At 44.5% G+C, this 17587-nt stretch overlaps 1 protein-coding gene across 1 annotated transcript in view; it reads right to left on the bottom strand.

Annotated features, from left to right (window-relative positions):
• The window catches only part of CSMD1 (CUB and Sushi multiple domains 1), a 2205021-nt gene that overhangs the window by 228684 nt on the left and 1958750 nt on the right, over positions 1-17587 (bottom strand). Inside the window, 1 exon segment of the mRNA XM_068281348.1 lies at positions 16921-17109. Within this exon segment, the coding sequence (XP_068137449.1) occupies positions 16921-17109 (189 nt within the window).

Here is a 17587-nt window from a genome sequence, read left to right on the forward strand (position 1 = left end):
TGGAGAACAAAAGTTTGCTTTCTTAGAACAAAAAGAAGTTACAATAATTCAAGTTGGAGTGAGCTTGAGATGTCTCCCAGTGCGTCACTGCTGAATATATGCAAATTAACCATTGTTGCCCTTAGAAACTAAACACACCTCCAGAACCGCTAGAATGCAATGATGTGTCAGCTTGTTAATTTGTACTGAGCCATAATAATCCAACATGCATACAGACTGTTTCGGATTGTTTGATCCTCATCAGTGCATGGCATGGATTAATTTGGCTCTATGGAGTAGGGCTTGTAACACTGAGAGGTACAGACTAACCAGAAAGCTCATGGTGAACCAGAACTCATTGGAGTGTGTGAGGGGCTACATGGTCCTAACAGCCCCCTTACTAAAACGCTATGAAAAACAAAAGTTTGCTTTCTTAGAACAGAAAGAATTTGCAATAATTCAGGTTGGCGTGACCTCTGAGATGTCTCCCAGTGCATCACTGATGAATATATGCAAATTAACCATTGTTGCCCTTAGAAGCTAAACACACCTCCAGAACCGCTGGAATGCAGTGTTTAGCTTCTTCTTGCTTGGACCGGCCCTGGGGGCAGGGCGATACTTCTTCTTCGTGCTTGAAGGTTAAAGCACTTAGCATATTATATATATAGATATATCTATGTAAACAATTGTAAATTATTCCGTACCAATGTAAGCATGATCTTTCCATCAATTTTAGTGCTTGATTGAAAATATAGGATTCAATTGAATTAATTCAATCAAAATATAGGATTTATTGATAATTTCACTATTGATTTTTAATTGTTTCACTTTGATTTTTAATAATTTTATAAGTTATTATTTACCCCCTTGGCATTATGATTCTTTCCGTTTTTTAGGGTCTAAAAGCGGAGCAATTTTTTTTGCACCCTTTCAGACCCTAGAACCTGGAAAAAATCATGCAGTCAGGGAGATCTGCAGCAGTTCCACAATCACTCACCTCCCTGGCTCCAGTGCTGCAGCTTTTCCTCCATCCTCCGAGTGGCGCTGCAACTCTAAAGTGAGATTGCCGGACTTCATCTGGAAGAAGCAGAGCCTTGGAGGAGAGGAAGAAGAATGGCGGCTGGCGTTGGGATCCCCTGGGAGGTATGTAGAAATGCTCGCTGCGCGCATTGCTCTGCACACATCTTCCGGTGGCTACCCCAAGCACAGGTCGGGATTACTACTCTGAGCTGAGGTTTTCCACCCCGACCCAAGTGTGGGATTACCGCCAAGGAGGTTAATGAAATGTACCATATTAGCAAAATTCTTACGGCTCAATCAGAATTTTGTTGAAAATCCTGCAAAGGATTTGTTCATTCCTTATTTTTACATGAACATCTGAAAACAGGAAAAAAATGATTTTTTTCCCTCTAATGATGAGAAAATATGCACATTTTTGCTTCACCTACATTTTTAAGGAAATACCACATTTTGTGAAAATTTGCATTTTTATAAAAACGCTAACTTGTACAAAATGCTTAGAAGTCAGTTCGGACATGACCATTTTTTGTGTACATTCTTATCATGCTGAAAATTTGGTGGTAGTCTAGTTTAGGGGACCTTGCAGGAAACCTCATTCGGAACAGTTCCCCCAATCACGTTAGCCAAATTTCCCTATGATGTTTCCTTCTGGGTCCCCTAAAGTAGACTAGCACCAAATATTACATGTATTTTTTACAAAATCTTTGGTTTAAAAAAAAACAAAAACAAACCAACCATACTAATTACTGCTGCAAAAACAAGTTTCTGCAATTCATCTATATTCTATGCTTAGCCATCTACTTAAGTTAATTGTCAATGTGTTTACTTATATCTTATTAGTACCTACCGGGAAAAAACACTTCTCGATAAATAAGTAATTCTAGTGACTTACAACTTACCAAGCTAGGTCTTCGTAGTATATAAACATGATTGGTATCGCCTGTTACCTTAATTTCCTGTTATAAAAAGTAAGGGCACAGCTGTGTACATTTAAGTACATAGCATATCATGCATATTAACATAGCCTTCTATTTTTTAACAGAATTTTAATAGCCTCATGTTTAGCCATAGTAAAAAATGTTGGCCTACAGATCTGCTTGTTTACTGTGATGAAGAAAAACTCTAAGGCCCAGTGCACACTGGGCGGATCTGCCGGCCGCATCCGCTTGAAAATCCGCGTGGCTAATGTATCTCTATGGGCTGGTGCACACCGGCGGTTTGAGGTTTTTAGCAAGCCGCAAACGTGCCTCTTGCTGCACGTTTGCGGTTTGCTTAAAACCTCAAACCTCCGGTGTGCACCAGCCCATAGAGATACATTAGCCACGCGGATGCTGATGCGGATGCGGCCGGCGGATCACATAAGAAATCCGCTCGGTGTGCACCCGGCAAATATCGGCTCTCTGCTCCAAAAACCGCTAGCGTTTTGACGATCTGCTAGCGGTTTTGGTGTGCACTGGGCCTAACACAATGAAGCACAAACACAAGGATGCACAAACTAATTGCCCCACAATACATACAACATGTACATTTTTTTAGCTATTGTACCACAATAAGTTTTGGAATCTGTTATTCTACTGATTGTTTTGGGGCTGCACAATCAATTAATTGCCCCTAGACTATGATGCATACACTACACAATACAAACATAGACATATGACTATGGTAGGGATTAGATGCAAGCTTCTGTGAGGGACAGTGAAGTGACAAGACAATATACTCTGTACAGCACTACGGAAGATGTTGGCGCTATATAAATACTAAATAATAATAATATTATACATTTACACTTTTTTTGCAGGAACTTTATCAGCAGTAAATTACATTGCAGTTATACTAGCATTCTCCATCTCCATGGTTAAAGGACCACTGTTGTGAAAAAAAGTAAAGTTTGAAAAATATGTGTACGCATACATATAAGAAAACACTTCTCCTAATGGAAAATGAGCTATATTGTTTTCTGCTATGCTGCTGTCACTTACAGTAGGACGTGTCCATCTCTTCATGGGGGATGCTCAGTATTTTCTTCATTCTTTACAAAAACATTACCTGGAATGAATCTATACAAAGATGCCATCTGTCCTTCCTATTCTCTTGTACACTAGTATAGCACTTGGACAAAACAACTGCCATCCGGAAAGCGCTTTTGAAAACATAGAAAACCCTGAGAATCCCTATGAGGAGATGGACTGTTACAAAACCTGACAGATCAGTCAGAATTTTTTTTTACTACCTACTGTAGGTGACATCACCATAGCCTCCTTAGCGGTAGCCCCAAGTCAGGCTTGGGACGGAAATCCGCAACTCAGATTGGTAAAAATTGTGAAAAAATTGCATCACTTTTGGGAAAGAAATCTGGATATAATCATACCGCCAGGAAAGATAGGAGAAAAGTATTTGATAGCTTATTTGACTGTGGAACAAATGTGCAATTTATACATATGCATGCATATGTACAATATTTAAAATGTAAACTACAAATTGTGATAATGGTCCTGTAATTAGGGGTTGAGGGGTTAATGTAAAAAGCTTTGGTCAGTATTAGAGTTTGACTTATATTAGGATTATGTTGTCTATTAGGGTTGGGTACACATATTGGAATAGGGTTGAGTTAAAGCCTCATTTCTGCTTTATAAATATTTTAAGATAGGGTATTTATTTACAGAAGGCTCCTTTTACATTTGAGCATTTCATTTAAGTCAGTGTCACCTAATGTTTCATAACAGTTTTACCTAATTTTTCATGGCAGTTTTATATGTAACTTATACATACTTTGAGGACTTTCTGTATATGTAACTTAATGACTAGTTTAACATCTGCACACAGCATCGGCTCATTGATAGAGCTGTGTTGTTGACAATAGTCAGGAAGTACATCTGATTAAACTATTTTCAAGCTCCATACAATTTGCCTTTATATTTGCATGAGTTATTTATCTCAGTGACCATTTCTATAAATGAAGGATTTAATTGCTACCCTAGATATATAGGAATATGATTTCTGTGTTTGTTATATGCATGGCCCATGCTGGCTACATCTGTTGGATGATGGATGCACTTTCTATATTGGGAGATAATGACTGAGGTTGTTAAAGGCAACCTGAAGTGAGAGAGATATGGGTGCTGACATATGTATTGTTGGAGGACTGAAAACATGGCAAGTTAATTGAAGCATAAGAAAAAGGAAAATTTAGATTATGATTGTAAGACTCACTGGCCGCTCATGGTGGCGGAACGTCGAGATCCATGCTTAGGCTCAATCCTTTGGGTCTTGACCTGTCTCTGACATCTCTGGAGCGCATGGTGCTCAGCTCCCATTGGATAAGCGATGGACGCGCTCTCAGTATGCGTTGTAAACAATGACCACGTGCGCGCACAGCATGTCAGCTGATCTGCTGACACGCTCTCTGTGGATTGGTCACTTTGGATTCCTTTAGCTCTGATTGGTTAAGTGCTAGTATAAATGTAAGGTGAGCGCCTTCTGTTATTGCCCGTGATAGCCTATGCTGGGCTTTTTGCTGAGATTGTGCTTACACCAAGTACTTGTCTTGCTGAGGACTTGTGCCTGTCTCTTGACTAAGCTTCTTCTAGATTGAATACCCGTTACCAACCCAGCTTGTTCCTGACCATGCTTCTGTATTGGATACCTAGTTACAGACGCAGCTTGTTGAAAGGATTTGCATGAACGCTGCCTGCATTTACCCTGGCCTGATTGACTTTGCACCTGTCTAGTGATTACTTCAACCAACCCCTGTTACCTTGTCTTTGTCTGGATTGCTTCAGCCTAGAGGCCTCAAGTGACTATTCTGCATATTGCTTTACCTTGCATTGCTTTGTTTGGTGATTGCTGTCTGCCAGTCTGTATGCTACATCTGCCTGCAGGGTATTGTAGTTTGTATTAGGTAGGAGCTTTCGCAGATGTTAGGGCTGGGTTATATGTCAGTCATATGGGCATACAGTCTGACTCATAGCAGGTGACCAGGCAAGCCTGACAATGATGCAGTATAGTGCCATATATTAAAGTGACCCTGAGATGGGGCCACAGGAATAAAATATACATACCTAGGGCTTCCTCCAGCCACCTCCGGGCCTGATCACTCCCATGCCATCTTCTTCTGTCTTCCCATTTGCCTGCAATTGGCCCCAGGAAGCTCTCTGGTCCAGGGCCAATTGCACATGCGCGGTCCGGCTGTGCACTCCTGCTGGGAGTCATCGCCTCCCTCCCGTTCACATTGCCGGGAGTGATCCACCCCTGAGCAGTAATACTGCACAGTGCATAACACTATGTAATGGGCGTGAGACAGGAAAGCATGTCCGGCAAACTGTGCATGCTCTGACTGGCCCCGACTGATGGATTTTCCGGGGCCAGTATCAGGCGAATGGGCAGTCAGAAGAGGATGGCATGGGAGCGATCAGGCCAGAGGGGTTGGAGAAAGGTATGTATATTTTATTCATGTGGCCCCATCTCAGGTGCACTTACAGTATTTGCCATAGGTAAAACTTCAATCACAAAAAGCTAAAGAAATTTATTTGAAAGAGTGTCAAAAAATATGTTGTGCAAGCCTATTCTGACATCACAGGTCAGGGGACAGCCTACATGAATATTTAAGAACTTGATAACCTATAGCCAGTATGTGCCGACCTTAGTGCAAGACCATATCATGTGAAGAAAGGTTCCCTTATCTTGATGACATTTGGGGCACAGATCATCACAGGTTGGCCTGAATTTGGCAAGGCACACTGGAGTGAGAAAAGCTCTGTGTAACACACATATAACAAGTAGTCTGGTAAATGTGGTGAAACTTTAGCAACACTAGTCAGTGTGTCGTCACAATCCTCCTCTGATAAATCCCGAACCTTCTGGTCCCAAAAGTCCTTTTTTTTGCTGCACCCAATGTGTAGCATCAGGTGTTACCAGAGTGGTGTATAGGATTGATATAGGATTGATATCAACTATTGTACTGACAATATCTAATGTTGTTGAATCAGTAAATACACGCGGCAGAGAATCAAACTGGCTATATATGGAATGACAGAGTTGCATAAATGTATAGAAGGCTGTAAGCAGAAAAGAAAATTCCATTCCTTTGTCTACCCACAAAATAGCATCCGTAAGTTTACATATTTCCGGTAGACTAAGATTTAGAGGGGTAGGGTTAAGGGTGCCCTCCAGCCAGAGGCATCTGTGGAAACAATCCCATACTTTTTGTTGTGGGAAACCAACAACACCCCTCTGATCCTTGAGTGGATTATAATGTGGCTCCTGGTGCTTGACAGTCATCTCTGAAAACAAGGCACTCTGCAAGGCTTCTTTCCCATCACGAAAGCCATCATATAAGTGTGACAATTGTGCAGCCAGGTAATATAGATAACAGATTGGCATCGCAATGCCCTCAAATTCTTTTGGACGTTATAGTAGTGTAAGGGACAGGCAATATCTCTGTTTGGCCCAGATAAATGTAGCTAGCTAGGAGTGGAGCTTAGAGAAGACTGAGTGGTGGAGGAATACTTGCGAGTGCAAGGAGACACATAGTATCTTGGATAATAAAATCATCTTAAATAAATTAGCACATCCAGTAGCATTAAGGCATAGTTTTTTCCCATGATTTAAGTTTGGCATCAACCTGAGTCAAGAGAGGGTCTACATTAAGTGCAAAAAATAAAAGGGTGTTCCTAGAGACTGTGATACCAAGATATTTAAATGTGCTTACCCACTGTAGTAGGATCAAGAGGTGCTTCTGGTGTAGGAAAGAAGAAGATGGATTTGGACCAATTGACTTTAAAGCCAGAGTAAGTACCATATTGGTCAATGACCTGCAACACTGTCTCCAATGTGTCACTGGGATCCCCAGGATTTAGCAACATATCATCTGCGCAGAGGATAATTGTATCTACCCACAGATATGCACATCTGCTCTAATTTTAGCTGCTAGGGATTCTATGGTAAAATTGAACAGTATTGGGGTGAGAGGGAAACCCCTACCTAGTCCCTCTGTGTAGATTAAAAGGTTGCGAGAGACAGTCATTGACTTTAATTCTAGCTACAAGGTTGGTATATAGAAGCTTGACCTAACCAATAAAGGAGGTGCCAAATCCAAGTCTGTGCAAGACTGCAAACAGGAAATCCCATCCCACAGTATCAAACGCCTTCTTAGTATCTAGTGAGGCCACTACACAAGTCCTCACATTATTATATGCAGCCTGGAGTACACCTGAACTTATCCAGCAGGCGCACAACTTTGTCTTTTTCTTTCTCCTTAGCCTTAGGAACTATAGCGGTGTCCAACAGTGCAGAAGGGTGAGGGGAGCACAGCGTGACCAAAAGCAGCCACATAGAATCTCCTAGTAAGCAGGATGGAGTAGGATAGGGTGCAGCTTTGAGAGCTCTCAAAAGCATGTCCGCTCACATGTCCACAATAGCCACACACACACCCTTTCTTGCTGACATATGTATTTAATACTTATACAATACAATAAAAATTGCCTCACTGTCTTGCTGATCCTCCTCTGTCTCTAATACTTTAAACCATAGACCCTAAACAACCATGCAGTTTAGATTTTTTTTCTGACAAAAATCTGCATGCTTCTTTCAGGTGTGTGATTCAGACACTACTAATGCCAGAATGATTGCCAGGACTGTCAGCCAACTGGTATTGTTTAAAAGGAAATAAATATGGCAGTCTCCATATACCTCTCACTTCATGTTCCTTTTAAATGGAATCAATGATGGTTAATGGCTGCAGTCTAGTGTTGGGCGAACAGTGTTCGCCACTGTTTGGGTTCTGCAGAACATCACCCTGTTCGGGTGATGTTCGAGTTCGGCCGAACACCTGGTGGTGTTCGGCCAAACTGTTCGGGTTCGCCCGAACTGCTGAATGCCCGGCCGAATACGGCCCCCCTATGGGGTCGCAGGCATAAGGGGGGAGCATGCCCCGATCGCGGGGGGGTCGGAAATTCCCCCCACCCCCTCCGCTAGCGCTCCCCCCTCTGCCCGCTTCCCCATACAAAAGTTTGACGAAAGTAAAATAGTACCGGTGGTGGTGGCTGGCTGCTGCAGTGGCTGGCTGGCACTATGAAGTGACTGAGGAGGAGGAGGAGGAGTAGGACGCGTTGAGGGAGGCCGGGCAGCGGGCGGTTCAGCGGTAGTACCCTTGTGGTACTTCCGCCCTTTCTCTGACCTCACGTCCTCTGCGTGATGACGCATACGAGGGTACGCGTGACGCGTACCCTCGTATGCAGAGGACGTGAGGTCAGAGAAAGGGCGGACGTACCACAAGGGTACTACCGCTGAACCGCCCGCTGCCCGGCCTCCCTCAACGCGTCCTACTCCGACTCCTCCTCCTCAGTCACTTAATAGTGCCAGCCAGCCACTGCAGCAGCCAGCCACCACCACCGGTACTATTTTTTACTTTCGTCAAACTTTTGTATGGGCAAGCGGGCAGAGAGGGGAGCGCTAGCGGAGGGGGTGAGGGGAATTTCCGACCCCCCCCCCCGCGATCGGGGCATGCTCCCCCCTTATGCCTGCGACCCCATAGGGCCCCCAAAAGCGGGATGTTCGGGGAGTTCGGGGTTCGGCCCGAACATGCCGAACATTGCGGCCATGTTCGGCGAATGTACCCGAACATCCAGGTGTTCGCCCAACACTAGGCTGCACCAATAAAAGGATTACATATATTGTGTGAGGAAGTGATATGTATGGGGACCATGTGATGGTTGCACGTCATGGCTCTTTGCTAATTGGTGTAAAGGAAATGTGACTTAGGATATGGCACTTTTGAGGGGTGGTATTTAAAGTGTAACTGAAGTCAGTTTATTTACATAATTTTAATGAGAACACAGGTAAAGTCTTACACAAAAATCAGTGTTTGTGAGTAAACATGCATTTTTACCTTTTAAGAAGTTCATTTTACAGCTTTGGCCCCACCCCTTTTATTTCTCAGTAGCTGAGGTAATATAGTATATACAATGGTTTAAAGATCCAACGTGAGAAAGATAAACAACTGGTAAAACATTGGAGCAACCATTGCCACTTTGTGGTAAGCTGTAAAAATAACAAATGCTAACTCAGTTGTAACTGTAGAATGATTTTATTGCAGTAATAAATGTGGGTTCAAAGTCACTTTAAGGCACCATATTAGGACTCAAGAGAGGCTTCATGTTTATTTTTGACCAGGGTGCCATTTTTCCTAAAATACTATGCATAAGTGCTGGTGAAGACCTGAGAATAATATGATCTCCGTTGGTGACTTTTGACTATGATCTCAGTTAGTGACTTTTGGTGACTTTTACTAATTTTGACTCAGTTGGTGACTTTGGATACAGGATATTGCAAGAAAGGTATAGTTCTTTTAGTTTCTGATTAGAGGTAAGTTTAGATTATGTGTGCTGGACTTCAACAGCATAGTTCAGGCAGACGGATATTTTCTTATTGTATATATCCATTTCCTCATACAGCTTTCAATATGGCATCTCTCTCTGTGTCACTGAGTACACGTATTATTAATGTGTGGGGTGTAGGTCTAGACAGAGGTAATTTCAACAATATTTTCAGAACTATTTCAATGATAACTTCATTAAAAAAAAAGTTTCCCAACTAAACAAATCCTTTATTAATTTTTCTAGATAATTTCCTGCTGTGTTTTTAAGGAAACATTCTATTATAATTTATTATTATTTAGTATTTGTACAGTACTGATAATGTAATGATCTGCTAGTGTTTGAGCACTAGCAGACAGACAAATATCAGATGTTCCCTGAACGGGAAATGTCCACAGACAGTGTCAGTAGAAGGCAGCACTAACACTGAATACAGATAATGAGAATGGTCAGGCAAAACAGGGTCGGTAACAGATCTGGCAGAAACAGTACAAAATCGGCAGGCAAATACAATGTTAGGAGACAGGCAGAGGTCGGCAACAATCAGATGTGCAAAGGTACAGAATCGGTAGGCAAAAGCTAAGTGGGTGTTCAGGCAGAGGTCGGCAACAGATCAGATTGGCAAAGGTACAGAATCGATGGGCAAAGAGTAGTCAGAGGATCAATCATTATCTTGATGGCGCCGTGAGGCTGCCACGGCTCACAGGGCTCCTGTGATTTTGTCCCTAAGTTCTTTTTTTTTGTTGCTTTTCAGCCGTTTTTTTTTTGTTGCTGTTTCCCCAGCCACTCTTGGTAGTAGCATTAGCTACTGATTTAGCTTCCTCTGCAAGAAGCCTCCCCAGCTTTTCCCGTACACTAGCCCGGAGCCCTGACTCGTGGCCCCGACCACCCACGCTGAGGACTCCTCCACCACCTTACCTCCATCAGCTGGCTCTCCGTGGCCCACCGGTTATCTACTCCGCCGTCCTTCCGCAGCAAGCACACTGATTCCTGGCTGCCCCAGCTGCCTCAGCCAGCGCGAGGACGGCCCCTGCCGCGGATCCCCGCCTCACACGTGCTCATCGGAGAGGGCCACCCGACAGCACCGCAGACCACACAGGATCCGGATTGATGTTCTGACTGTCGCCGCATCCCTGGCACGGCTTCCTCAGGCGTGATCGGCTCCTCCGCTGCCAGGCACAGGCGAATCCGCTCCTCCACCGCAGCACCAGCGGCGGCCTCCACACCAGGACTCCCCACGTGCCATCCCTGCCTGAACACGTGGCCAGAAACATCCACCGCAGACCTGCCTCTCCACCACCAGCTGCAGCCTCCACAAGTCCCTAAACCTCCGGACAGGAACAGAGGGCAGCCCACCGCCCCATCCACGCACACTGAACACGTGGCCAGGAACATCCACCACAGACCTGCCTCTCCACCACCAGCTGCAGTCCCCACAAGTCCCTAAGCCTCCGGACAGGGACAGAGGGCAGCCCACCGCCCCATCCACGCACACTGGGTTAACCAGGTGAGAACTTTTTATGTGCTTTCTGCTTGCTGCTGTCTGCTGCTGAGAAGCTGCCTGCATGTCCACCTGTGTCCCATACCTTCCACCATCTGCACCCCTGAAGGACCGTTCCCCTACTTCCCTAATACTGCCTTTTGGTCAACCTGCCACACACTTCTGTTCTTACCACTGCAGAGGAGACTACATGGTCATAATTTGTATTGATCTGGGTCACAATACAGACTGGGTCACATATGGTTGTGTGTTGCACTGTTACTGCAGGAGGTGATGACCTATGACCTGTAACAAATTGCTACTGTAACTTGTTAAATATGGACTGTGTTGCACTGCTTATTATGTCACAATGGGCCTGTGTCTCACTGTTACCGTAGAGCACTGTGGCTGCCACAATATCTGAACTGGGTTGCTCTGTACTGTAGCTGGGCCGCAATATGAACTATGGACTGTTACTGCTCTGGAGTGATGGACTGTGAGGTCAGTTGATGGCCTATGTTGTACTGCTGAACTATTATCGCACAAGGCCCAGCGACCGAGCGGCGGCTCCGCACCCATGCCTCCCATGCCCCCTCTACCCACACGCACCACCTACACCAGATCACAGCTACTAAAATGGGAGCCCAGCACAGCCCTGCACCCAGAGAACAGGCTCCTGTTTGACTCCGTCTGGAGCCATGTCCAAAAAATCACTGCCCCTGGGTCAGGGCCCCGTTGGGGCCCGCGACGGAGAGGCTGTCGTGCCGGCGCCCGCGCGAGACTAAGAAGGAAAGGACTGCGATCAGCCATCCCTGCAGTCCTCCTGGCAAACGTCTGCTCTCTCCCAAACAAGTTGGACGAACTGCGGCTCCTCAGCAACAAGAGGGAACTTGACAACAACACCCCAGTCCTCTGCTTCACAGAATCATGGCTACACAACGGCATACCCGACAGTGCCCTCCACCTCCCTGGTTTCAGTATCATCCGGGCAGACTGTGACAGCGTGCTCTCTGGGAAAAGAAAAGGGGGTGGCATCTGCTTCTACATCAGCTCCGCCTGGTGTCCCAACACCTCTGTTCTTGCCAAGAGATGCTCCCCAGATCTGGAACTCCTTCTTGTAAACTGCAGACCAGTATACTCACCCAGGGAATTTTCCTCCTATGTCCTTGTTGGGGTGTACATTCCTCCTGCTGCTGATGTCAAAATGGCGCTGCGCGTGCTCAGCGATGCCATCACACAGTGGGAGTCGTCCCTTCCGGACTCGCTATTCATTATCTTGGGGGACTTCAACAAGGCCAACCTACGCCAAGAACTGCCGCGCTACCACCAGCATGTCACCTGCCCCACTAGGAACGCCAACACTCTGGATCACTGCTACACGGTCCTGAAAGACGCATACAAGGCAACCCCGTGGGCAGCACTTGGTTCATCGGACCACTGCATCATTCACCTGATAACCACCTACAGGAGATGTCTGGAAACTGCAAAACCAGTCCTAAGATCCAGCAGAGTATGGTCGGAGGAGGCTAAACTACAACTTCAAGCCTGCTTTGACTGTACGGACTGGAAGGCTCTGGAAGCACCGAACTTAGACGAGTGGGCGGACACTGTATCCTCGTACATCAGCTTCTGCGAGGACCAGTGTGTACCAACAAAAATCCGCAAACACTACCCAAACAACAAACCATGGTTCTCCAACAAACTTCGGCACCTGCGCAGAAGCAAGGAACTGGCGTTCAAGTCTGGCAACCATGAGGAGTATAGGAGGGCTAAAAACACCCTAAACAAGGAACTGAGAGCCGCCAAAAAGAATTACGCTGTAAAACTGGAACAGAACCTCTCCTCAAGGGACACACGAACTGTCTGGAAGGGGCTTAAGGCTGCCACGAACTACAAGCCCCCACCCCAGCATGCAACTCCCAGCCCCGAGCTCGCTGAGAACCTCAGTGAGTTCTACTGCAGATTTGAGAACCTGCCAGCCCCAGCAAGGACCCCAGAGCCTCCTGTCACCTCCTCAGACTTGGCACCCCCACATCCAAGCCCTCCCCCTCTAGCGGTGGAGGAGAACAATGTCAGGAAACACCTGTCAGGGATTAATGCAAGGAAAGCCTCAGGCCCAGATGGAGTGTCACCAGCCTGTCTGAAAACCTGCGCGCAGCAGCTTGCTCCAGTTCTCTCATCCATCTTCACCAAATCTATCCAGGAAGGCAGGGTCCCTGCTTGCTTCAAGAGGTCCACAATCATCCCTGTCCCCAAAAAACATGGTGTCTCAGACCTTAACAATTTCAGACCGGTGGCTCTCACATCGGTCATCATGAAATCCTTTGAAAGCTTGGTTTTGCAGCTCCTCAAGCTATCCACTGAGTCTCTGCTGGACCCGTTTCAGTTTGCGTATAGAGCAAACAGGTCTACTGACGACGCCATAAACATCTGCCTGGAACTCGTAAATGAACACCTGGATAGACCTGACTCATACGCCAGGATCCTTCTACTTGACTTTAGCTCGGCTTTCAACACCATCAGCCCCCAAATACTTCAAGAGAATCTTGCTGCCCTCGAGGTCCACCCTACCCTCCGCCTCTGGATCACAGACTTCCTAAGTAACAGAACCCAGGCTGTCAAGCTGGATACGATCATGTCTCAACCAAGGACCACCAACACAGGGGCCCCTCAAGGATGTGTACTGTCGCCGTTCCTATTCTCCCTATACACTAACAATTGCAGGTCCACTGCGAACTCCGTCAAAGTCATTAAGTTCGCTGACGATACCACCATTGTTGGCCTCATCTCCGGGAATGATGAGCAGGAGTATCGCCACCAGGTTGACAGAATTTGCCACTGGTGTAAGGAGAACGGCCTGGTCCTGAACACTGCAAAAACGGTTGAGATGATCATTGACTTTAGGAAACACGCTACCACTCCACCCCCGATCAGCATTGATGGCACAGTAGTTGAGAACGTTCCCTGCGCACGGCTCCTTGGCACGACAATCTCTAAGGACCTGACTTGGAAAGCCAACACAACCACCACCCAGAAAAAAGCCCAGCAGAAACTATTTTTCCTACGCCAACTAAAAAAGTTCGGTATGGCCCGCGAGCTTCTGACGAGCTTCTACACTGCCACAATTGAATCTGTCCTCTGCTCCTCCATCCTGGTCTGGTATGCTGGATCCTCCGCCAGCGACAGACACAAACTGCAGAGGGTCATCAGATCAGCGGAAAGAATCATCGGGAAACCACTCCCCTCTCTTGACCAAATCTTCAACTCTAGACTGCACTCCAGAGCTCGTAAAATCGCTAATGATCCATCCCACCCAGGCTCTCGCTTCTTCAGTAGACTTCCCTTAGGCCGGAGATTCCGATCCATCTACACCAGGACCACAAGGCACAGGAACAGTTTCTTCCCCTCAGCCGTAAATTATCTGAACTCTTAGAACTCTCTACTGGTAGCACCAAGCCTGACTGCACGGCTGCACACTACATGTAAACGTGTTCAAATGTATCAAATTGCTGTAACTGCATCCTTTATATTGTCCCGCTGCTTACTATGTATTTTGTATTGTATGTCTTGTTCTTTTTCACACTAGCCCTGTACTTGCCAAATCCAATTCCGGGCACGGCCCAGTCGTGCTTGGCGAAATAAAATATTCTGATTCTGATTCTGATTCTGATTCTGAAGTCAAACACAGAATATCAATCAGTAATATTAATAATAATAATATAGGCTAGCTGGTATGGAATCCCCGGGGTCCTGTTGGTTCAAGCCACACACGGAACTTACTAAGGTCTGAAGCCTTCACTGCGAAGTGTTAGCTAGAGCAGACAGTGAGCAAGTGTCAGCACAGCTCTTAAATAGCCCGGGTAAGCAGGCAACCATGCCCCTAAGCCGCTTGGCCAATCAGGCACTGGAGGTGGAGCATACGTGTCAGCTGACAGGTGATCAGCTGACACGCTTCCTTAGAGTATAAGAAGGGCGTCACCACAGGCGCATGTGTCCACCCTCATTTGCAGTCTGAGAATCATGCGGCCGGATCTCTGCATGAACGCTGCTGACACCATGCCTGACAATGCGGGCAGCCGCACCGGAAGTCCCAGATGCGCTGCCAGCGGAGGTAGCAGAAACTGACATGGTAAGCGCAGGATTACTGACAGATATCTTCCACAGCGCTGTACAAAGTACATAGTCTTGTCACTTAACTGTCCCTCAGAGGGACAGTCTGATCCCTACCATAGTTATATATGTATGTATGTATCATGTAGTGTACTGTAAATATCAATTTCTATGACTAATTTTAGGTGGAAGCCAATGAACTTATCTGCATGTTTTTGGGATGGGGGAGGAAACTGGAGGGAACCCACACAGACACGGGGAAAACACACACACTCTGTGCAGATAGTGCAAACCACTACCCCATCATTCTTACAGTTGGTCTGTGCTGCCTATTTTCTTTCTCTTCCTGCCTTATTTGGTGTAAAAGTATATTTTGCCTATTGTTCAGGACAGAGGTGCAGCATGTAGCATTCATTCTCAGTAACATGGCTGTAATGATTTTGTATATCTTGTCTGACCTCTTTCAGTTTAGCAGTGATATTTGTCAGGCTGGTTTGGCATACAGGCATGATTTCTAGTACTTGCTATAGCTTAGAAGGCTGTGTATCTGGAAAAGATGCTACACCATCTGTATCTGCGCATCTGGATCTACTTGAACCACTTCATCTTCACTGTGGCCTTCTCTTAGCATGGTAGTGGGAGAACTGACGTTAGTCTCAAAATCTGCTGTCAAATGATGCTGAGTGGAGACTCATCCTAACTGCAGCTTATTTCATTAGCTTCCCATTGTTTATATCTTAACTTTTTTTTTTTACTTTAATGTTCATTTTACACAGAACTAAAGTAATGTAATGGCGGAAACATAATATTACAGATAACACATAATAGAGGAACTTTAAGGTGAAACGCTCAGTTTAAGCTCATGGGACCAATTATGTCCTTTTTCCCTCAAAAAAAGAGACACACAGAGATAACCTGCAGCTTAAAGTATGGACGTATTTCATGAAGAAAGACCTGGAAATGGTTTGCATGGCCGTCACACAGCATATGAGATATTTGCAATATCGATACCAACTAGATATTTTTAGTACAGTTACTTCATATAGGAAAAAGCATTAACCGTTGCACTACCTTTTCATGCACAACACATACCTCTACAATATATATAAAAAAAAACTTTTAAATCACATGGCAAAGTGAAACACATTACACGTTTTGCAAAGTGATTTTTCTTCATACAAATAGTTTTTGTTTTTTTCAGTCAGCTAAAACACAATCCCCACATTGCAAAAATGTTAGCATTGTATAAGCTTTAGCCGTTTAGTAGTTTTATAAACAATAATAAGCTAGTAGCATTGTCATTATAAAGTTATTTCATGAGTCAAAAAAAATGATTTTTGTTGTTAGTCATTTTAATTAATTTTACTTCATTTTGTTACACATTTCTATGCACTAAATGTTGGAGATACCCTTTTTTTAAAGAGCACCTGCAACAACTGATACCACGACCTACAGTGTCACAAATGATGATGGCACTATTTAAATCATCATCAATAATAATAATAATAATAATAATAATAATACACACAAAATTATTCAAGATACTGAAGAACTGTTTGACTGGCAACTGCAGCAGCCACTCAAACAGTTTACATAGCTCTTCAGGGAGTGCATAGAGTTGTCCTTACAACCAAAGGGAAAATCCCTCACCAGAGTGATCTCTAGATTTCTAAGACAGACTTTGCTTTTGAACTTATTTTGCCTTGATAAAGAGATCTTGAATGATCTTGAAACAGCTTCATGGTGTATGTCTAATAAACACTACATCATCTAATAAGGCGGTGCTGGTTGTGTTTACATGTTTGAAGAAGAGAGGTGACATCATCTACCTCAATTTTATCCTGGCATTCCACTAACATTCTGGCTGTATCACAGTATGTATCGGATATACTTACCTATAATGTGTGTGTGTGCGCTCTGAAGTGTAGATCATGTTCACATATCTCTCACACAACTCACCTTTACATATTGGTGCTGGTGAAGCCCATTCATACATGCCATTTGGTTTTCGTACACATGTTGTATTACTGTTGCCAAGCATCTGATACCCGGGCTTGCAATTATAGTAAACTCTGGAACCAAGTGCAATGCCTGTTTTGTTCAAAATCCCTCCATTGTCAATGGCTGTGTGCACACTGCAATAAGCAGCTGTAAAACAAAAGATGTAAATATAGAGTATAAAAAGAGTATATGAATGAAAAATGTTTGCATTGCTGTTTGGTAAAAAATAAAATGTTTTCAAGTTTGCGGAGGAATCCAATTTCCGCACAGGCAAGCATCAATGTGGGATAATTTTTAATTTAAAATCCGTTGTCTGCAGCCTGCTATTGCACAAATACGTCAAATGCCCCAGCATAGACTTAAAAAAAAAACAACAACAAAAAACATGTACTAAGTAATATACTGCTGTCTCAGCTGTAGGAAAATCGAAACCAAAATAATCTAGAATCTTGTTCTAAGATAAAAAAGATAGTAGGCACACACACAACTTAAACAGGATTTTCTAGCAGTACCTTAACATGCATATTCACCAGATTTTTCTATACAAATGCCAGGTAAATGTACAATAGGTGGAATGAAACTGGTTCAAACTATTTTTAATCTATAATCATCTTAAATACATCTT

This window comes from Hyperolius riggenbachi, chromosome 4 (assembly GCF_040937935.1).
Source record: "Hyperolius riggenbachi isolate aHypRig1 chromosome 4, aHypRig1.pri, whole genome shotgun sequence".
Taxonomy (NCBI): domain Eukaryota; kingdom Metazoa; phylum Chordata; class Amphibia; order Anura; family Hyperoliidae; genus Hyperolius; species Hyperolius riggenbachi.